Genomic DNA, 23,183 nt, shown 5'->3' with positions numbered 1-23,183 from the left:
TACCTGCATGTATGATGAAATTCTGCACAAGCTGTACGTGTTTTAACCTGAGAAAGCCATCAGATCTGTAATCAGCTCATTCTCAGTTCAGGCACCACAATTGTGAGAGAAAGATTCTCCTCATATTCCTGATTAGCATGAAATTTTCTGGCTGTATCATGAGGGAGAAGAAGAGCAAACTAGTCCCATCTGTTGTATGTGTCCTCAAGTGACACGATGACCCGCTTGTAATCACCGTCACGTCTCCCTGTGTCTGTGTCCATCGGATTTCAGGTTCAGGTGATTTGGAAATTTAAAATTTCCTCCAGCTCTGAAGTGCAGAAGTGCAGTATTTCTGCAGGATGACTGTGACAACTGAACGATCATTGTCATGGTTCAAATCCCCTTCCAGACATGAAGAGCCCAGCAGTAAAGTGGAAGGCTGCAGTTTAATCTTTAATCCTCTTTAGCCACATGTACAGATGACAGATGATAAAGTGTCAAAGACTGTTGCACACTGTATTGTATCATTATTACAGTTCTGTCATAAATATACACCTGGACCAGCCATTGTCAGTATAAATATGCATATTAAAGTAGTATTTGTTTTGTGAGAGTTTATTTGAGGTAGATGCAGAACAGAAACAAACAGGATTCTGAGTGATGGAGACACAGAAGCTATCTCCACCAAAGTTACTGTAGATTGTAATATTTAATCTACAGCAATTCTGACTTGAGTGTCTTCTCCCTGCAGAGGGTTTCAGGTCTGCCCAGTCTTCCAGGATTATCCCCTCGTAGTCCACTTGTTAGATCGCCACTAACTCCACCGAGTCCCTTCAGCAGCTTAACCACTTCGCCACACTAGACAGTCACTTAAGGTTGTCCAATCAATTAACAGATTAACTCATCTTAAAGTGGAAACAACAGAACTGGGCCTGTGTGACAGGGGGCGGGCATCCTTAAGCTCTCTGCTTGTTTCAGTGTTTTGTAGTTACTGTTGAAGTGCCGCAAACACTTGACAGGGACTAATGGGATCTTCTGACCTGTACTGTAATTACTTCAAGTTGCTTATTGTGTGTGTGTGTGTGTGTGTGTGTGTGGTTGAACTCAGTATTTGTTTACCCTCTTTTTTTAATCTTTTCTAAATTTCCTATTTTGTCCCATTTGTTCAGTTTATGTCATCAACATCCCAGCACATTCGCTGTCATGTACAGCAACTCCTGTGCCAAATCAACAGAATTTTATTATCTTTAACCTTTGCATTATTGTTATTTTTTTGTCTACCATATCAGCTTTTAAGGGAACTACGCATCATGTTTTGCACAGTATGTTGGCTCAAGAAAAACAACAGATTTTCTCTCTTACCTCTGGTGGTTTCTGGCCTTGTAGTTTTATTTGCACTGGTGTGGAGACTCCAGTACAAGCCAAAAACAATGGAGGTGAATGGAATTTTGTTTGTGCTTCTCACAACAAAAAGAAATTACATTTGAAAATGTGAAACTGCAGCATCTCTTTAACTGGAAATGGTGACCATGCAGTTAGTGTGTTTCATCAGAACTACTTTCTACCATCAAAACTGCTCGCAGCCTGTTGATGAATGCTGCGTGCTGATTCTAAGCAGGTTTTGAGTTTGACTAAATGTACTTATTAGGGAAGTACATAAGCCTGTGCTGTTAATGGACGCTGTTGGGTTTTTTTTGTACACTAATTGTAAAAAACAATTTGCTGTGAAGATACTGTGTGCTGTAAGGTCTAATTTATAAAGTTGAGACACAGTAGCTGTTGACATGTTGATTTTGACTTGTCATTTATTTAGTGCTGCAAACAATAAAAAAAAACTATCAAATGAAGATTTGGGAAGAAATAAAGAAATAAAACCAAAATTCTCTGCATGGCCGATCACTTAAGGTAAAAAGAGGGAATCTCAAATGTCAGTTTATAATTTATCAGAACCAACCCTGTAATGTTTTGCTGTTCATCTATCAGTCAAAACTCTCTTCCTTCACAGACTCTGTTGAATCAGTATCCTACCGAATCTCGTCTGGAGACCCTCAGGCTTTGTTCTCTGTTCACCCCAAGTCTGGCCAGATCAGCAACATCAAACCTCTGGACCATGAGTCTCAGCCATATGCCCTGCTGGTCCTCCAGTCCTACACTGACAGCTCTCCAGTTTACAGCACCACACAGGTCAACATCACTATTGCTGACATTAATGATAACGCTCCTGTTTTCCCCAAACTCAGTGACACCATCACAGTGTCTCAAAACACACTTCCAGGAACGGTGTTGTTCATTGCTCACGCACACGACCATGACAGCGGTGCCAATGGAAGGGTGCAGTATTTCCTGAAAAGTACCAGAAACGGTACATTTGTTGTCGACCCCAACCTTGGGACAGTTATGTTAAATCGGAGCTTACAGGTGGAACATCAGCAGAGGTATAGCCTGGAAATCGTGGCTAAAGATGAAGGAGAACCTTCGCAGAGCTCTACGCTGACCCTCACTGTCAATGTGGACCGGACTGCTGCTGAAGACAGCCTGGCCTTTGAGACATTAGTCTACCAGGTGGAGATAGGAGAGGGCTACAGGAAGGATTCAAGGGTGATCCAGGTGAGGGCGCACCGGAGCCGGGGAGCCCACATGTCCAACTCAGGCCTCACCTATTCCTTGGAGGCAGAAGTTGGATTTCCTCCTGCTCCGTTTCGGATTCACCCAAAGACCGGATGGTTGTATCTCTCCCAGGGTCTCGACTACGAGACAGAATCCAAGTTCTGTTTTCGGGTGTTGGCCACAGCCAAGGAGGCCTCGCTGGCCAACGTCACAGCTGCGGCCACAGTGACTGTGCTGGTGCTGGACATCAATGATAACGCCCCGGTGTTCAGCAGTGATGTCTACTACTTCACCGTGTCAGAGGGGTCGTCACCTCAAGGCCTGGTGGGGACAGTCAAGGCAATGGATAAAGATTCAGGGAAAAACGCCCAGCTGTCCTACATCCTGCTCTCAGATGGGAAGTTTTTTCGCATCAACGCTAAAACAGGTAAAAAATAAACATTCACATTAATAAGAAGAGGTCATATGTAGCTTCACCGTGCAGCCGTGCAGCCTCTCATTTGGGTCTCGTCTCGGTGTCCTTCCAGGTGAAATTATCAACTGGGTGGCACTGGATCGGGAGCAGCACAGCCAGCACAGTCTGAAGGTGATGGTGACAGACCAGGGCCACCCTCGTCTCAATGCCACCGCCACGGTTCACATCCTGGTCACCGACATCAATGACAACGCGCCACAGTTTACACACCTGCCTGCCAGCAAGGAGCTCAATGTTCAGGTGAGTGTGTTGAGATTTTCTTCATATGTTGTGCTACACGAGTCTGTTTGATCCTGGGCTCCTTCAGAGGCAGCTTTTTATGGAGGTAAGAAAGGTTTTTATATAGATTACAGCACCATGAAAACTATTTAATTTTTTAACTGGGGGGGGGGGACTGAATACAACAAAAGAGACATGATTAATGTTGTATGTTACTCTTATTGTTGTCTGTTTCTACTCATTATGAGCCCGAGATTTTAATCATTCTTGATTTGTTTCTCGTGTTTCTCTAACTTTCAGTGTCAGTATTTTGGCCTTTTTTATTATGACCACAGGCCACCCATTTGTGTACAATTTCAAGACAAAATTCATTCATTAATTCCACGAAAAAGCTATGATATGCAGATTTGGATAACCCCTAAGGAACCGTCCTCTGCTGTCTTTCTTTGGAAAAGGAGCCAAATCACCATTGTTTTCTATGTAAAACCCAGATCAGCAGATTTACTCCTTATGCCAGTTGGCATTGTGCTGAATCATATCTTTAAAGAGCGTAGTGCAGTTGATTCCCTGTGTATGTTACACTGTTGACGTTCCTGTTTTTATTGCAGGCATGGGCTGGGCTACCAGCAGGATCCTTGGTGACAAACGTGTTTGCCAAAGATTTGGATGCAGGAGAAAATGGAACAGTCACTTTCTCCCTGGTCGCAGGTGAGTTACAGGTTTTTTGGATTCGTGCAGCTGTGCGCTACACACTTTAATTGCCACATATTGGCAAAGAGTTCCTGAGCATCACCATCTTGTATTTCTCTCACTTGATTTAGAGGAGGCTGGTCTTGGACACTTTGAGATTGACAGTGAAAGTGGAGACATCCACACAACTGAGCTGTTTACTCACAACACTGAACCGTACTACACTCTGAAAGTAACTGCGAAGGACAGCGGAGCTACGCCTTTGGAGGACGCTGCAGTCGTTCATGTACAGGTACAGTCATTTCTCCACTTGGTGCTATGACTTGCTATTTTGTTTTTACTTCCTACTGGATGTACTCTGTGTGAATTTGTTTCTGTGACTCAGTTTCAGAGATGATATTCATACAATGTACCCTTTCATAAGTAACTGCCGCAGGGGTAGGATGAGAACAAAATTACAGAGATTTCTCAAAATTTTATTCTTTGTAGAAAATTCGGTACAGATCAATGTTGTTTTTTCAACCTTTTCATTTCTCTTTGTGTTTTGACTTGTGAAGACTTTGCTGTGAATTGCTGATATTGTGCAACCCCCCCCCCAAAAAAAATCCAACTAAATGTAATCCACCTGCAGGTTCACGGATTAGAGGCCCTGTATGGCCGCTCTGACCACCAAACTGTGAGGCGTTTTACGGTGAAAGAGGACGCTGAGCCAGCGACTGTTGTCGGCTCTGCCAGCATGGCAGATAAAGGGAGATTCCACTATTCCATCTCTGAGGGCGACGGGAGCATTCACTTCGGCATCGACGGCTCCTCTGGCGACATATACATCAACCAGCCGCTGGACTACGAGTCTGCCATGCAGTACTTCCTCACGGTTCGAGCTGAGGATGTAGGACTCGCTCCTGGAGTGAACACGTCTGTGCTGGTCAGTGTGATGGTGGAGGATGTGAACGACCACACCCCCTGGTTCCCCGATAAACTGGTCACATTTGGTCTGTTGGAGGATGCTGCAGTCGGGTCACTGGCGTTTGCTTTTCACGCCAGAGATGCTGATGGGACCTTTCATAACAGTGCCCTCCGCTACTCGCTGACCTTTGACCCTAAACTCAGCACCTCTTCATCACGCTTCCCCTTTCAGATCAACCCTTACACAGGGAGCCTAACTGTAGCAGCACCTTTGGACCGGGAGACCACCCCCAGCTTTGCCTTCACTGTTACAGCCACCGACCAGGCAAAGAGGAGGGACGAGCGAAAACAGACGTCAGTGACCGCTCAGGTCTTCCTGCTGGATGTGAATGATAACCGGCCGGTGTTTATATCAGCCGACGCAGTTCAAGTGATGGAGGATGCCGAGGTGGGAAGTCTGCTGCATCATTTTGTGGCCGTAGATGGAGATTTAGGGGAAAATGGGGTCGTCTCTTACATCATCTTGGCCGGAAACAAGAAAGGATTCTTCACACTAGAGGAAAAAACAGGTGGGATTTTTACAGTGCGTGATTAATGAATAAATGGCTTTGATGTGATGGTTTTTAGTGGAGAGGTATGGAAGCCTTGAGAGGGAAGTGAGGAAAAAATTATGATAACTGAAATGGTCAAGATTTGGTGAAAACTTGTTTCTCAGGGCTTAAAATTGCTCAGTCAGTCTATAATGTGGGTACAATTATTGAAAAATTAAAAACAAGTTTAAGGGACCCTTAAATAATAATCACTCTTTAATTTAAAATCAAATATTAGTATTCGCCGTTGTTGGTTGGGTTTAATTTTTAAGTAATTTTGCTACTATACAACAAATTCTGAATGTGTCAGAGAGTTTAAAAATAAAGCAACAATCAGTGTTAAAAGCTACTTACAAACACAAATCCAGACAAACTGACATGGAGTTTAGTTTTACTGACTATTCGAGCCTTTTCTCCTTGAAAGATAACAAGCCATTTCCTCTCTTGCATCATCCATCCTCTTTAGGCCTCTTGTTTCTGTCGGCCCCTCTGGACTATGAGACGCAGCGTCTCCACCGTCTGACCATCCGTGCGGTGGACCACGGCCTGCCCTCGCTCTCCTCCATCCAGACTCTGACAGTGGAGGTGGGGGACGTGAACGACCAGTCGCCCGTCTTCAGTCAGAGCATCTACAACGCCAGTGTGGCCGAGAACAGAGACCCCGGAGAACCAGTGATCAGGGTCTCTGCCACTGATAGGGATTCAGGTAAGAACTGTCAGCTGTCTGTACGACGTTGAAGTAAGACAGTGTTCTTGTGTAACAACTAAAATAGGAGAAAAGGTCTTCAGTTAATTGTTTAACATGCTTATATTTAATGTGGGGCTGCATCTAGTGATATTTTTTGTTTCTGACTAATTTAGATTGTTTTCTCAATTAAGTTACTGAGTTTTTTGAAAACAAAATGCACCTCGTGAGTCAAAAGGCCCAACACGTTGGTCCACATGTGTTTTGTCCGACCAGCACTGAAAGATTGAAGATATTAAGTCTATTCTCAGATAAAAATTTACAAGTAAACAAGCAACAACAAAGCTGCTGTTTATCTTTCCGTTAATTCATTAATCGACTATTTGTTTGATATAGATACAATTTACTTGAGGTGGTGGTGGTGATGTGTGTGTGTGTGTGTGTGTGTGTGTGTGTGTGTGTGAGGGATGGGGGGGGATCACATCACTATAAAATGATGAGAAAAATAGCTGCCGCTTCCATTTAGTTGCCATCAAGTTGAGCCTGGATTTGCTCTTTGCTCTTTGGTGTAGGTGGAGATAGCAGTGTGCCTCAAAGGTGCCTAGATGGCAGCACTAGCTTGTGTCCTTGAAACCTAACAGCCTCAAACCATACAACATACATAAAGAGACACATAAAAATAAAATGAACCTCTAGACAAAATGCATCTGAGCTTAGGAGCTCAGATGCATTTGCATAGTGTTTCTTTTGGTGTAAACTATGAAGACATGAGTAGTTGTTTTTGTGTTTTTTTTTCTGTGGCATTTAAACTTGTTGTAATATTTAAAATAATTAATATATCAAACGGCAAAAAGAGGAAATTATTTTTTTTCTGTTTCAGCAACAGCAAAACAAGTCCTTTTCATTGTCTTTAAAGCATAGTAGCACACGATGAAATACAGTCGAGCAGCAGCTCAGCCTGCCATGTTTTGGTTAAACGTCAGCGCTGCAGTGAATCAAGGTTATCGTCTGTTTTGTTTCACTCCATTAGCACTTTAATTGAAACCAACCCCTGCCATTTTTCCTCATGTGTTGTTCCACTTGTGTCTTTTTCATGTGCTTTATGTCCACTGTACATCCCAGCAAATCTCATTCATCTGACCCCTCGTCATATTCACAAATCTACACATCAGCCCTGTTTATTTTAACACGCCGTGCACGGAGCCTCCTAAATCCCATTTCATCTCGTCATGTTGACAGTACGAGTCCTTTTAAATACTGGAGGTGGGGGGCATGTGGCAGGAGGATCTGTACAGCAGGGCTTTCGATGTGAACTAACATTCTTGGGGGTGAGAATTGTCCAAGAACAGCAAGCGCACAGCTCCTCTGGGAGATCTGAAAGGTCCTCTCTCATGATGATTTCCATAATCCAAGCCATCTGTGCCAATAGGCACCATGTTTTCATCCGTCTCCTCAAATCGGCTCGTCTGGCCGCTCAGCCTCCTCTCCCAACAGTCTTATTTGATTATAATTTGTGCTTGCTTTTTTCCCCCCTAACGCTCCCCAAAGATGACCATTGTTTTGTGCCTGTGTTGGTCTCTGTATCCAGTTTCCATGTGTTGGAGTCAGTCAGAGGGGATGTGCAATATTAGTGAGTGTGACAGCTAACTTTTGTGTTGGTCTGCATATCCTGGATTTCACTTTGTCAAGCAAATGTTCATGTGTTTATGGAGGGGTGGGACAGAAACTGTTTTAATATTCAGAGGGAACTTTTGTGGTGAGATTATATCAGGCTTACTGTGTGTTGGGACATACTAACGCTCATCTTTTTTTACTTTTTACTTTTTTTGCTGAAATTTCCTTCAGTCTTACAGCTGATTCCTAAATGTTGTTGTAAAAATCATAGAGACATTTATGTTTATGTTGATTCATTTGTAATCCCATAAATTCAACAGTGACATCTCTATCCACAAATATTGGACAAAAATACCACTTCAGATAACCTGAAAAGGTTTCACACACCAACTTAACTGTGAGTGACGAGTGGTTCCCCCTAAGTTCATATTTTCGGTTCCTTTGCACATTTGAAATACTTGTGCTAGACGTCCATACTCTGTTTCATCAGGTTTCATTCTGTCACTTTGTTCAGAAGTAAAGAAACTGCAAACTGATCACAGGGATTCAAGATTCAACTCCTCACTCTCACTCTTGACAGGTCTTTTTTTTCTCTCACTGGTTAATGTGTGGCTGTCAGCAGAAGAACCAGACCTGAAGGCAGCAGGGCCAGACCAGAGTAGCAAAGGGCTCAGATAAAGGTTTCACTCCCCTGTCAGTTTTTAAAGGTGACACACAAAACAGGCTCTGTTTCCAATTTGGTACGAGAAGGCCCATCTGAAGTGAACTCACATGAATCCGTCTGTTGAGGTGTTAAACTCAGCTTCAGGTCTGACATAAATGCAAAGAGAACATGACCATTTGGGGAAAGTATTAGCTTGTTTTAGACATTAGAAATGTAATAGATAAAAACTGATGATTTCACACATGTATCTCTTGTGAAAATGAGTATTTCTTTGGTTACCTCTGATGGATCTTACTCATGCCATTTAAGGTAGATGGAAGTTCCAATAAAGATTCTTGCTTTGCTTTGTTTGTCTGAAGACGGTGTGTTGAGTTCCTGTTTTAGTGAGTAGATTTTTGTTTTGGCTATGAAGACAGAGTACCCCGTGTCCTTCACAATAGGGCTTTGTGTTATGGAAATCTTCTGAATTGTTTCCTCTTTGAATCTTTGCAGGACCATGTGGTGCAGGACAGTTAAATAAATCAAGTGCTGGTATCCTTTACTTAAGTAATACCACACTGTAAAAACACTCTGGCACAAGTAGGCTAAAAGTCCTCCATTGAAAATGTTACTTTACTTTGAGTATAATCAGGAAAAAGCACCAGAGCCCAACGTGACACCTTGACACAGTGTTTGCTTTGTCCAACCAAAAGTCCAAACCTTAAAATTATTTAAAATAAAATAAATAAAAATAAAAGCAAGGCTATTAAAATAGTCTCAAGAAAAGGAAAAGAAAACGGATCTAGTGGAGTAAAAAGTCAAATATTGTCTGTATTAAGAGGCATGAGAAGAAAATATTCAAGTGAAGTACAAATTTGTACTGTACTTGAGTAAATGTACTTCGTTACATTCAATCACTGTCAGTCAATGATCATAATAATGATAATAATACTGGGATGTCTGCTTCCTTTTTGTATTTTTGCTCACACTTTTTAACGGTACTCCAGTGCCTGTAAAACATACAATAACCTCCTGTGTCGCTCCTCCAGAGGAAAATGCTGTGGTGTGGTACAGTCTGCTGCCCGGCCCGGGCTACGAGCTCTTCAGCATCAGCCCTTACACTGGGCTCATCACCACCACCTCCTACCTGGACAGAGAGCAGCAGCAGCACTTTACCCTCAGAGGTAGGACACAAACGCAACGCTGACGTACACGCATTAACACACACACACTGGAGAGAGGGAAGGGAATCCGTGCCCTTAAACACATCATTTCTGCCACTTCACTTGAAATGTTTCGTATAATTAAAGAAAAATCCTGCCCTTTCAGAAGCCCTGCTGAAGATCAAAAATATGGACTTTGAGATGATGGGGCTTCCTACACTGTTTTATAGAGGGAACCGCTAACACGAGAAGAAATTATGAAACTCTCCTGAATATTATTTTCGTCTTATTAAGCTTCGTGGAAAACGAGGCCCTAAATCTCACAGTATTTATTGAGTAAGGCGAGAGTCGAAACCCTCTTTCTGTGCCTGCATGGATATATGGAATTTCCTGATTGAGCACTGCAGGCAACTATGCAACTGAGTGATTGATCACGCTGTACGTTTCATTGGCAGTCAAGTCATAAATCACAGCGGCGTGTCGGAACGGAGAAAATAAAACTTTCAAAGTTTTCAAAAAAGTTTGGAAAAGTAGAGACAAGCATTGCAGTCAGGTGCTGATGAGTGAGAAAAGAAACTCAGACACCAGACTGAAGTCCAGGTTGGACACATGTTTACAGGCTGCACTGAGTTGATGTCCAGAGTTTGTATGCAGCAGCTAGACCTTCATGATCGATTGCTGTGATCGGGATTTGCTGAATTTTAATGAAATGTCTTCCAGTGTGAGACTGAGGATACAGCAACACCAACCGACTACGTTAAATCAGTGTTTGGCTCAGATCGTCCTACTAAAGGGGTATAAAAATATCTACAAAAAAAGTCTAAACCTGCTGAAACAAAACATATAAAGTAGTTTTCTGCAGTCAATATCAAACACAGACATGTCTCTCCTCCTCTCTGTTTTTCATTCCCTACCTTCTCTCTCGTCATGCTTCACAGCCGGAGTTATAAAGAATTTAAGGTCAGCCTTTTGCATGAAGGCAATATTATTCAGCAGATTGATTTATGTCAAGGAAACAGTAGACTTTTAAAGGGCTGAGGTACAGTATATCTAACCTCTACCGACTGCACTGCTGCACCCTCTGCCTTTTGAAGTGTTTGCTTTCACTCTCTTGTGGGCGCACACAGTAATTACATTCAAACTATTCAGCAGTGTTTAGTGATAAAGTGCTTTCAGATGTTTTATCAAAATATTTGTACAGTCAGCAGCATGATGAACAATTAAATATAATAACAAAATATAATAACAGGAAAGCCTGGTCGCCTTGAAGTTGTGCCAGAAATCGTGTGGGGCTTGTTGGGAAATGCAGAAATATGTGGGGACAATTTTCTCTGGCTGCAGAAGAATTTAAAAAGAAAGAAAAGAAATAAAAAGTTCTATCAATGTATATTAAAACGTGTCGCATTGCACTTTGTTTTTGTTTCTTTTTTTTCTTTTTTTTTCATTCTTATTCTTATGGTCTGTACTGCTATTATAAATCTAGATGGTCACAAAATCAAAAGAATGGCTTGTTGTGATGTTTAGAGACTGAGACTACTAAACAAAACTGTCCCATATATCTCTGGATGTCATACTTACTTTTTCAATATATGAGCAAGAGTGAATAACAGTTAAAGGAGCCATATAAATCTCTGGTCTCTATGAGCTGTTCGCCGGCAGCTGCATTTGATATGTAATATGCTAATGGAATTATCAGCGTGCTACTTTAATCTTGACTGAAATATCTTAGGGAAGATTTTTCATGAAATCTGGCACAGATACTCTTGTTCCCCAGAGTCCAAATCCTAATGACTTTACCGACCCCCTGACTTTTCTCAGAGCTTTGGGTTTTTCTGTCTAAATGTCTGCAAAACTAAAGATATTGTCATGAGCCGCAATTATTTATTGCGTTTTGTGCTAATTAGCACATAATTAGCAAAATGCTAGCAATACTAACATGCTAAGCTAAGATAGTAAACATGGTGAACATTATACCTGCTAAACGGTAGCATGTTAACATTATGAGCCTGGTGATGTTAGCATTTAGCTCAAAGCACCAACCTCAGTACAGCCTCACAGAGATGCTAGCATTGCTTCAGATTCTTATCTCTTATTCTCTTGTTTTTATGTAAATAAGACTCATAAATCAGGTGGTGGAAACGTGGTTTATTTATGTTTATACTGTAATTACAAAGTTCCCCATTCGATTCATATAATTTCCCCTTCTCTCTCACCAATTTCATGTCTGCGTCTATTAGCTATGGGCTATCTAATAAATGCAAAAATAAAAAAGACAAATATTGACGAATATTAGTGTTTATAATGGCGGGGTTTCTTTCTTCTGAGCAGGATAAAGCATTTGGATGGCTGATTTCAAGAAATCAAAATTATCTGAAAATGAATTCCTTTTTGAATTCCTGTCTGCAGTCCAGGCTCGTGACAGCAGTGCACGGCCTCTGTCAGGTACGGCCACAGTGCTGTGCTCTGTGCTGGACGACGATGACAACCCCCCGGAGTTCATGCAGTCATCCTTCCAGATCAGCCTCCCAGAAAACCTGCCTCCTGGGGTGGTCCACACTGCTCAAGCGTCTGATCCAGACCACGGGGAAAATGGAACAATACATTACTCCATATTAGGTAAGGAGGTGCTGCTTTTTATATCGAGCTAACTGGATCAGAATTTAGTAGTTTGGGCCATCATTTCTGTCAGTAATGCTCACAAAGTTAATTCTGGAAACTCATCGGGAAGTTGTAAAAATGAATGGGAAAAACATCAAGCTGTTGTACATGTTTTAGATAAACCCTGAGGTTAAACCAGTAAAACATGTGGAGGCAAAGTATAAAATTACTATCCAAACTGCATGTTTTAAACATCCATCCCAGCTAAAAAAAACAACTTAATGGTTCCAATGTGAGTTATCATACATGGCTTAGTGGTGCATGCACAGTTTTGTTTTGTTTTGTTTTGTTGTGCGGTGAGGAATTAAAAGTGACATTTCAGGTGCTCTCACTTTTGGTTTTTACCTTTTACCAAACTGATGTCTTGTTTCTTTGCTTGTGTTAAACTTGAGAAGTTGAGATCTCTGCAGTACTGTGTTACCATATTCGATCAATAGGATGGAGCAGTCCACAAAAATAAGACCGAACTTGTAATAGGCCGCAATTATCCTGTAATTTCTGCCCACTGTCTTCAGGTGACGACTACAGAGGTCGCTTCACCATCAACAGCCACACAGGTGTTGTCAGCACCACCCAGGTCCTTGACCGCGAGGAAAGGCAGAATTACACACTCACCATACAGGCCCGTGACTATGGCCCCACCCCGCTAAGCTCCACCACCCAACTCCAGCTGGTGCTGCTGGACCAGAATGATAACATCCCGTCCTTCACCCGCAAGAGCTACCACACCTCCATCAGCGAGGGCCTACCTGCAGGAGCTGAAGTCCTGCATGTCAGTGCCTTCGATCCTGACGAGGGGTCCAACGGCGAGGTGACCTACTCTCTGACAGAGGACACCAGCCAGGGGGCCTTCTCAATAGACACTCTGACGGGGTTGATCCGCACCACCAGGATTTTGGACAGAGAGAGCAGGTCTCAGTATACCCTCAGAGCTGTGGCTACTGATGGCTGCACTCAAGGACCACTGAGCTCTGTGGCATTGGTTACCGTGCAGATGGAGGATGTGAACGACAATGTGCCGGTCTGTGACCAGAACCCCATCAATGCATGGGTCTCCATGAGGACTCTACCAAACCAGATAATTACCACACTGACAGCAACGGACGGTGACCAGGGTGAGAATGGGACTATACAGTTTATGTTGTCGGATGAGGAAAATCTGTTTGACATCAACAGCGAAACGGGAGAAATTTCACTGAGAAGACGTGTCAGAGCAGGCTTCTCCGGGAGGAAGCTGCAGGTTGTGGTTTCAGACCGAGGACGACCGGCTTTGACATCCACCTGTCTGTTGTTTATCAATCTGAAGGGAGAACATGAAGGACTACACTTCACAAACAAAGTGTACAACGCTACCATCAAGGAGAACAGTAGAGCTGGTACGTTCAGCCACCACTTTTCCTTCTGTATTCCCTGATGACATTAAAAACTTCATAAGCCTTTTCACTTTTCGTTCTGTCAAGGCACTTGGATTGCAAAAGTGGAGGCCAGTGACCAAACCAACAGCAGACAAAGGATCACATACACCATATTTAGTGGAAACGAGAATCACATTTTCTCCATCAACCGTCACGCTGGTAAGAAATGTGAAATTTTTCAAGCAAAGACATAACTATTATTCCTTTTTCTTGCTGTCCATCCAAAGTGTTTGCTTGAATTCACTGCTTATGATTAGCAGATGGTACTCTTGTTATGTATTTGCAGAAACGTTATGCGTGCTTTCATCATTTAACTTAATATGCTAACAGCACAAATTCTCTTTCACTCATCCATTTTATTTTCCACAAAAGTATCCAGTTTCCAGTTCTCACCGTTGTTTATGTCTAACCAATCAGAGCTTTAACTTTGGGCTCTTGTTATTTCTGCGTCTCTCTTGAAAATGCATTTTCAACTTATCAGGTCCATCTGGTTGTTTATATACAAGTATTTCCGAAATAATTGTGATTGTTGCCTGTCTGATTTTATCATATTCCACCCCAAACTCTTTTTGGATTCATGTCTGCATAATGAAGTTGAACACAGTCAGACTCAGCTACACAATATTAAAGTGACACAGGGCTGAGTGCTTTTTTTTGGGTCGACCACAAAAGCTTGAACCTAAAAGTGTCTCTGTCAACACCTTTTTAGTTTAAGTTAAAAAGTTATGCTTTCTTTTCCATTATTTTCCCTTCATTTTTCCCCAATATGATGGAAAGACCATTCACAAAACCAAAGCAAAAAAGGCAGATTCAAAATCATTAAATATGTTGTATTTTAAAATGAATATTACACTTTGATCTTAAAATAAGATTTCAGGGGTTATATATTGTAGCTTTTTCCTCTAATCCAGGTGAGATCCGTGTCCAGAAAGATAACTCTCTGGACTTTGAGGTGAGCCCTCAGATCCAGCTGGTGGTGTTGGCTGACAACGGACTGCAGACAGCTCACTGCAGGGTCTCCATCAGCCTGCTGGATGTGAATGACAATGCACCAAGGTTTGAGCACAGCAACTACAGAACGGCCGTCTGGGAGGGGCAAACGCACAACACCTACATTATGCAGGTAGATACCGCAAAAACCCAACCAGGTGCATGATATATTTTGTTATAAGAGCTTATTAATAACAATTGCTGCTTGTATGTTCTGCAGGTGTTTGCGACTGATGCTGACAGCGGATTGAACGGACAGACTGAGTACTCCATTGTGTCTGGTAACCTTAATGAAGCATTCATCTTAGACTCTGTTCGTGGGATTCTTGCTACCAATGTCTTACTGGACCGCGAGATCACCCCCTCATATAAGTACGCCAACCTCTCATATTAGGTGTTTTCTAATAGTTTTTCTAGTAATAATAAAATAATATTTCTAAAAATCTAAAACATGATACAAGGGTATTTTTTGCGCATATTCAAAGTTATAAGTTATCTGCATTGCATAAGAAAAAGTGTGTCCTTTCTGCATGAGTCTGACAAGACAAAAGAAATGTCAGTCAAATTAAAATCGAATAGTTCCACTATAACAGCCCTGGCTGATAAATGCTTTTCAAATGTTCAGCACAGTAGTCAGAGTTATTGGTGTTAAAATGTAGCCTACTCAGAAAGTGAAAGTGTACCTACAGTAGCATTTCACATCAGAACACTATATATTACTATGTGTTTGGATTAAGTGATGGTATTTGTTTTACTGTGTACAGATTGGTTCTGCAGGTAGTAGACAGGGGAAACCCTCCGCTCAGCAGCACCGCCACCATCCGGGTCCAAGTGGTGGACGTCAATGACAACAGCCCTGCCATCCCTCTTATGGAGCCTGTGGTTATAGCTGAAAGTAAGACCAATCTCCATTGCTGCTTACAGCGAATTAGGATATAAACACTTTGTCTATTTTGAACTCATTTTGTTTTTTCCTGTTTTACTGTAGATCTGCCAGCAGGTTACATGGTCATCCAGGTGACTGCAAATGACGTAGACCTGAGCCCAAGCATCACCTACAGCTTTTCAGACAACAGCAGCACCAATTTTCCCTTCGCCATTGACCGATATACTGGTGTGGTCACCCTAACTCGAGCTCTGGACTATGAGGAACAGACAGAGTACACGCTGGTAGTCTCAGCGTCCGACTCCCTCCACCAGACCACCGGAGAGGTCAAAGTTCAAGTGCTTGACGTCAATGACAACGCTCCAGTGTTCACCCAGGTCTCCTACCAGGTACCGATGATGTCAACTGGTTGGGGTCAGGAAGCCATTAATAAAACCATATATGTTGTTACAACTAGGAAATGAAGAAGCCATGCCTTATTCAAGATTTGCATAATATGGTAATTCATGTTAAATGAATTGCTTATGTATGCATTGCTAAAGAGCTTAACAATTAGAACTTCTGGGTTTGCAGGTTGTGCCTGGTGTACATTTTTCCTCAGCATAACTTGGTCTTTGGTCTTTTTAATTAGCTGTTGTATGCCTGGTAAAAATTCTGACCCTTTAATTCCAGTGATTTGATCTGTCACTTCCATAAAGATGGGAAAAATAAAAGAACACACATCTGCTGTACAAAATTTTAAGTGTCAAGCCCAATTCAAGATAACCCTAATGGCGCTGTCACTGTTGCTTACTCAGTGTGTAGTCGTAAGTATTAGCAAGTCACTGACAGAAGTTTTAAATATTTTTAACGGCTGTGTGTATTTTGATCCAGACATTTAGCAGCTCTTTTCCTCATTTTAGTCGCGGGACTTCCCATCTGAGGTCTCATTAAATGGGGGTGTCCCTTTTAGAGGTGTGTGAAGACTAAAAAATATTCAATATTCTACCCTGGAAGCCAAAGAGATTTTAGAAACCTGACAGCTCAAAAGTTGTACATATGCTTGTGAAGAGTTATAAATCATTGGTAAATGTTTATTCAGTGTGCCTTATTAAAATTAGCATCTGACTGCACATAGGGTATACATAATCTCAGTGCAGATGTTTCTCATTATTGCTCTCTGTTCAAGGTGGAGCTGTCAGAGTTGGTGCCAGCAGACACATTCGTTTTGTCAGTGTCCGCTACTGACAGAGACTCTGGACTCAGTGGCAAGATCACCTACAGACTGCTTTCATCTCCTTTACAAGGGTTTTACATCCAGCCAGACAACGGTAAGGACAGCTTGACTGATGGAAAAGACATCCTGCAATGCTCCTATATAAACATCTCACTGACAGCAAACCATCACTGTGTGTATACAGAATAGAAAAGGGAGTCACAGGAGGGATAAAACAATGATCCAAAATGTATTGTAGTTGTTCTGTTAAAGACATTAACTCAAGATTTACAAGTTCCGTGATTTATGGCTGTCTGGTGGTCTGATTTCCATATTCATCCCGCTAACCCCTTCCATTAAAATCATGTTTTTCTGGCATGGTTAAAGGGGCACATGCCAAAGAAAAGGGCACACAGAAAGTCACTGCCTGGTTATGAGCGGCTCAGCATACAGTATCAGAGGTTACTGAGAGCTGTCATTCTGCCAGTAGCAGTTTACATCTCCACTGTTTATATTTTCGTAGTCTTGGATGTGCAAGTGAGTTCCTCGGCCAGGGGAAAGAGAAGCAGCAGAGTAGGCAATTACAAGTCATTGAGATAAAGTGCTTCAGAGGAGCCATGCCTATCCTATTATCTACCGTTTAAAAATTCCTATACCCAAAAAAGAACATAAATCCTACCAAGCTGAAAGGGAACCATGTCTCCTAAGTTCTGTTAGTCTTTTCCACTCAAGTGTGATTTATGGGCTTCTATCATGTTTGAACTCCAAAGTTTAATATCAGAGAAATGCATTTGCCCTTTTTTGCAGCAAGGAGCACTAATGAGAAATGAAATTTCAATCAATGTTGTCTAAAGCTCTCCAAATAGCATCCAAAAATTTAATATGGCTTTTTGTGGTGTAGTGCCTCTCAGTTTTTCCATGCAAACAAACAATGAATGGCACAGCTTTGGAGTGGAGCCTCAGAATTAATAAAGTTTTCCTGTAGAAAACGGAGTCACAGTGGTAGTGAAGTGGAATAATAAATTGGATGGACAAACACTTAATTGCTATTCAGGAAGAAAATTTGCTCCTACAGTGTACATATGGAATTCATTAAAGAATAGTCACAAAGGAAATTATGTTTGCATTGCAGTGTCTAACGACAAGGGCAACTTTGATTTAGCTCTTAGTGTTGTCAACCTAGCAGACATGATTTGTATTTCTTTTTCTGGAGACAAACAAATCCAGGAACAATTTGTGTATGTGGTAAACCATCTGTTAAATCAATTGACCAGCATTTTATAGTTTTACACCGGTGAGACCAGATGTCAGGTCGAAAGTTTCTCTACCCTTTGAACAGTTTCATAAGATAAAATCAGCTCACGTTTGAATGAATGCGTAATGTCTGCCTGACTGACTCGCTGTAATATAATGTTTTGATAGAAGTGATGTGATATAATAACTCTTGAGAAAAATATCTGCGTCTTTCACTTGCTATACCTCCTGTTCAGAACTATCTTTGTCGTTTGTTGCTTGGTGCTGGACAAGTCACTATGAGCTCCCTTCACATTGCACAGTCATGCAATCTGTTATGAAATAATATTGATTATAGCAGCTTTAAATGGAGTAATTCACTCATGAGCACAAGTTTTGTCTTGTAGGATCTGTGTTCACCAATAAGCCCTTGAAGGCCATCACAAACAGCAACCTGATTCATCTTCTGGTTGAGGCCAGAGATGAAGGTGATCCTGTGCAGTCTACTGTTACCTCCATAGATGTGCTGGTTGAGGACACCAACGACCATGCGCCTTTGTTCCACCAGGACATCTACACACTCACCGTCCCAGAGGACACATCCACAGACATCACCTTATTGACACTGTCAGCAGAGGACAAAGACTGGAGCCCTGAAAACACCCATTTGGACTATGCCATAACCAGAGGAAATGAGGAGAAGCGTTTCTGTCTCGAAGTAAAAATGGTTCAGGTTGAGAATCAAATGAGAAATGTTGGAAAACTTGTTCTGTGTAAGCCTTTAGACCGTGAGACCACAGAGAGCTATGCACTAACAGTGAGTGTGTCTGATCGGGGAACGCCTCCACTAAACAGCTCCGCTGTCATTATGGTGACTGTGACAGATTGCAATGACAATGCCCCCGTCTTTTCCAGCACTGAATACCATGCACAGGTGAGTGAAAACAGCCATGTAGGTACCCAGCTGGTACAAGTCACTGCTCATGATCCTGATCTGGGAACCAATGGCCTGTTGCGGTATGACATTATCTCGGGGAACAGCAAAGGTCACTACAAGCTTGACCCTCAGTCTGGCCTTCTGGTGGTCAACCACTCACTTGACTATGAGCAAGACTCCAAATACATTCTAACCATCCGAGCATCTGATGGCGGTGAATCATCTGAAGACCGTAAAGTGGCTTTTGCGGTGGTCTTCATCACAGTGTTGGATGAAAATGACAACACTCCATACTTCATGTTCCCGACTGTTAACTGTTCTGTGCTGGAGAACCTCCCAGCCTTTACCCACACCTGTTCCGTTCATGCGGTTGACAATGACTTAGGCCCCTACGGCCAACTCACCTACTCCATTTTGTCCTCCTGCTTCATGGACTATGGTAGTGGCAGCCCCGAAAAGAAGGAGGCCTTTGCCATCGATCCCTTAACAGGCGACATTCACACCAGACAGACCTTTGACTACGAACGTGAGAGCGAATACTGCTTTGTAGTGGAGGCCAGGGACAAAGGCGACAAAGCAGCCACAGTGAGAGTGCAGGTGTCTATCAAAGGAGTGGATGAGTTTAGTCCTGTCTTCACTCAGAAACAGTACCATTTTCTCCTGCCAAAAGATGCCAAGCCTGGAGAGACCGTCGGTTATGTCATGGCAATGGACCATGATGGAGGCGTGGATGGACTAGTGGAGTACTCCCTTGTGAATTCTTCACCGTTTTTTTCAGTAAACAAAACAGTTGGCGCAATTTTTGTGTCAAATCCTGTATATCGCAAAAGAGGAAGCCATGCCAATGAGGATGTGGTGAAGTTAGTAGTGTCTGCTGGTAGTCCCAGATTGGCCTCTAGAACCACCAACTGCCTAGTTTACATCAATATCTCCAGCTCAGCAGAGGCTCTCTCCGGGGTTCCTCTAGATGCACACATGCTAAGTTTGAGTGCCTCACTAATCATGTTCCTCCTTGTCCTGCTCATTTTTGTGTGCCTGGTTCTCAGATACAAGATCAAGGAAGCGGCAGTCAAAAAGGCTGCTGCCATTGCTGCAAACCTGAACCAAGGTACAGGCTCATTTGGTAGATCCAGTGGCCAAATTCAAAGTGGCATCACTCTGCAGGAGATGAAACTGCCCAGCATCTTGGTGACCAAGAGGGACACATCAAACCCATACAATCAGTCAGACTCAAGTGGCCGTGGCTCAGCAGAAGGTGAGACTGCTGAGGACCAAGAGATCAAGTGGATTAATGAGTACCCCTCATTGCCTCCTCATGAATCTGAGCAAGGCAAGGAGACCACAGAGATCCCACATTCTGCGGACAGTACCTCCTGCCACTCTATCAGTGTAAGACTGGAGCACACTGTCAATAAATGTTTAGTCTCAGGGATGGCCAGCACAGAAAGCCTCTACCATTTCAAAGAAGAAGGAGGAGGTGAAGGACTACTTCCTGCAATACACAGGGTGAGAGATTTGGAGGAGAGCATGAAGACCAATGGATATGCTCCCCTCTCTGAAACCCAAGCCTCTGCAGATTCTCTCTCTTCACTAGTGTGTCTAGAGGAGCAGATGCAGGGCAGCTACAGCTGGGACTACATTTTGGACTGGGAGCCACGCTTCCAGAATCTGGCCTCTGTATTCACTGATATTGGGATGCTCCCTGATGAGGAGCTTCAAGGTGGCCATGAGGACTTAGCAGCAGAGGCAAGCTGTCTCATGCATCCACCGCCTCTTATAACAGGAGTGGCCCAGCCTGGTATTAGAACTGTACCTCCACGAAAGCCAGGACGTTTGCCAAGCCTAAGTAGGAAGTCATCTTACCGCAAATATGTGTATTCTCCTTTAGCAAGGAACACTGGACTTACCCCATCAGCCATGACGCCCAATTTTTCCCCATCACTGTCTTCTCTCACCATTAGGACCCCCAGTGCTTCACCAGTTGTCTCTGAGACTGGGGTGGGGGGTATCAGACTTGACTCAGGGCCCCTCACTGCAAGCCTGTTGGAGGCCGAAATCCAGGTGTAGACATGAACTTTGACCAAGATGGTATTGCCCTTAGTATTTTAAAAAACTTAAGTGGCAGCTCATATACATACATATATATTCTAATAGCAGCATATCTGATTTTTTTCAGCAATAGAACAGTAAAGTTCTGGACTTATTTCCATTCTTGTCTCCATTTTTATGGTTTTAGACTCATGTGTGCCATGAGTTTAGTCTCAAAGGGGCAATACCAGGCAAAGTTTTTCTTTGAACATAATGTAGTCATTTAATTACTTTAGATTGAGGTTGATTTCATAACTGGCTTCTGTAATAAAACTAATATCTGGAAAAGCCTGCACTCAGTCTTGCGTTATATTCTTATAATGCAGAACTTTGAACAGGAGCAGATGTTCGAGTCAGCAATTAATTACTGAATGTCTTATTGTAAACATTGTTTATACGTGCAGAAAATGAAACACATTATTAATACAGTTAGTTGCAACTTCTAAAGGAAAAGTTGTCCAGGTTGGATTAAGTTTAATAACCAAAGAAAGGCAACACTGTTCTGTGGTTCAGTCCATCTGGAATCATAAAAAGTGTTTTGAGCACAGACTCATTTTTGCCTCCCCCTTCTTTAATATATTCTGCCATAAAATCCCACGATGAAGAGAATTTAATTTATTCCTTCGATCTCAGACAGTTCTTAATATCAATACTACATTGTCTCCTAAAGCTAGACGAGAGTCGAGGCTTATGTCGACATCATCCAGAACTTTAAAAAAGAAAGTGAGGGATTTTTCACTGACAATAACTCCATGTTCTGACTCTTTTGCTTTTTGTCTCATGAACAGAAATAGTCTCTTCCTTTCAGATTTTTGTGTGTGTTGGCTGTAGATTATGAACACCGTGTTAATGAACAGCACTTTATGTACAATTTCGAGAGAACTGTATGTTGATTGAGTGTAAATGTTGATAAATTTGCAAACAAATTTGGAATAAAGTGATTTTCTTCTGTATTTTCATGGATTCTGCATTTCAAATGCAGGATGATGTTATTGATTGTAGTTCAGGTTGATTATTAGCTCATATTTGAAGAAATTCATTTCAAATTCATTCAGTAGTAAAATAAAATGCAGGGTATTCATAACGTTTTCAGATTAAAAGCATGATCATTAAAAGCAAGATCACAGCCTTTCAATCGCTTCTTTAAAATATGTTTTCCTTGAAAAACATCAAAATTCTTACATTTTTAAGAGATCGACAACACTGTCACATATAACATGTGCTTGAACTGCTTGTTTCAAGGCTTCTTTAAGATTACATCGTGCTTGAGTGAAATATTCAATAGTCGTATTCATTTTTAACAGCTTTCAACAGCTCATTTTCAACATCACCAGTTAGATTCAGTATTTGTTCTCTCCAGTTTCATCCTGTAATGGTGCCATTTTTATTTATTTATTTATTTATTTTTAAAACTGCTTGTTGTGGCAGAGATCTGAACATAGAAGGGTTTTTCATCTCTCAGAAATGTTAAGAAATACAAAGAGATTCAACATGGCTCCACTTGGTCTGCTGCTAATCCCAACCTGCTGCCTCCAGGGAACATATGAGCTGAGGAAGCTGAAGAGCATAAGTCTTTATCAGATAGTTTCATGAAAGATAATAAACACTCCAGGTCTCGAACCATAGCAGTCAAGTGTGTCCTGCATGTAGTCACTGATAGGTGAGTAATTATTTATTGACTCAGTCCAGTCTCTCCTCTGCACCTCAGCGCTTTTTCACAAGCTCTGCACTCCTCTGTATTTGTGATTTCAGCAGGTCCTTGGCCTCAGGATCGCGCCGATGGAGGAGATCTCTTGCCATATCAGATGAAATGGCCAAACAAGCTTCTGCGTCTCGGCAGCTCAACAGTCTCCACAAATGGAGTAAAGAGCTGCTCAGTGGATCTTTATCAAATGCTGCCTGTCAGTCAGGCAACTAACTTTGCTGAGAGGTCAGAAAGTCTCAAGTACAGTAAGATTCCTCGGAAGTTTCATAAAGAGTGTGATTCTTAGATGAAACACTTTATGTACAATACATACTTCAGATTATTTATAGTTTAATAAGGCAGACGTGTTGGAACTGACTGTAATCCCTGGATGGTTGGATTAACCTCCAATGGAGCGCTTGGGCACAAATGAGCAGCTGGAGCTCCATTAACCTCCTGATTGTACCACCGTAGCTTACCTGCACTGCATGGTATGCTGGAATACTAATAATACCACCTTACG

General features: G+C 42.1%; 1 protein-coding gene across 3 annotated transcripts in view; it reads left to right on the top strand.

Moving 5' to 3' along the window:
- The window catches only part of dchs2 (dachsous cadherin-related 2), a 32,583-nt gene extending 10,550 nt beyond the window's left edge, over positions 1 to 22,033 (top strand). For all 3 annotated transcript variants that reach the window (XM_046418224.1, XM_046418215.1, XM_046418232.1), the window contains 16 exons: positions 1,988 to 3,016; positions 3,117 to 3,304; positions 3,892 to 3,991; positions 4,105 to 4,265; positions 4,605 to 5,448; positions 5,936 to 6,175; positions 9,461 to 9,595; positions 11,981 to 12,190; positions 12,748 to 13,608; positions 13,693 to 13,806; positions 14,559 to 14,770; positions 14,858 to 15,009; positions 15,402 to 15,532; positions 15,626 to 15,912; positions 16,692 to 16,833; positions 18,359 to 22,033. In XM_046418224.1, the coding sequence (XP_046274180.1) occupies positions 1,988 to 3,016; positions 3,117 to 3,304; positions 3,892 to 3,991; positions 4,105 to 4,265; positions 4,605 to 5,448; positions 5,936 to 6,175; positions 9,461 to 9,595; positions 11,981 to 12,190; positions 12,748 to 13,608; positions 13,693 to 13,806; positions 14,559 to 14,770; positions 14,858 to 15,009; positions 15,402 to 15,532; positions 15,626 to 15,912; positions 16,692 to 16,833; positions 18,359 to 20,955 (7,403 nt within the window). In that variant the 3' untranslated portion in view covers positions 20,956 to 22,033. The remainder of the gene's footprint in view (positions 1 to 1,987; positions 3,017 to 3,116; positions 3,305 to 3,891; positions 3,992 to 4,104; positions 4,266 to 4,604; positions 5,449 to 5,935; positions 6,176 to 9,460; positions 9,596 to 11,980; positions 12,191 to 12,747; positions 13,609 to 13,692; positions 13,807 to 14,558; positions 14,771 to 14,857; positions 15,010 to 15,401; positions 15,533 to 15,625; positions 15,913 to 16,691; positions 16,834 to 18,358) is intronic.
- The last annotated feature ends 1,150 nt before the right edge of the window (positions 22,034 to 23,183 follow it).

This window comes from Scatophagus argus, chromosome 2 (genome assembly GCF_020382885.2).
Source record: "Scatophagus argus isolate fScaArg1 chromosome 2, fScaArg1.pri, whole genome shotgun sequence".
NCBI lineage: Eukaryota > Metazoa > Chordata > Actinopteri > Scatophagidae > Scatophagus > Scatophagus argus.
This window is presented reverse-complemented; position numbering and strand designations above follow the sequence as displayed.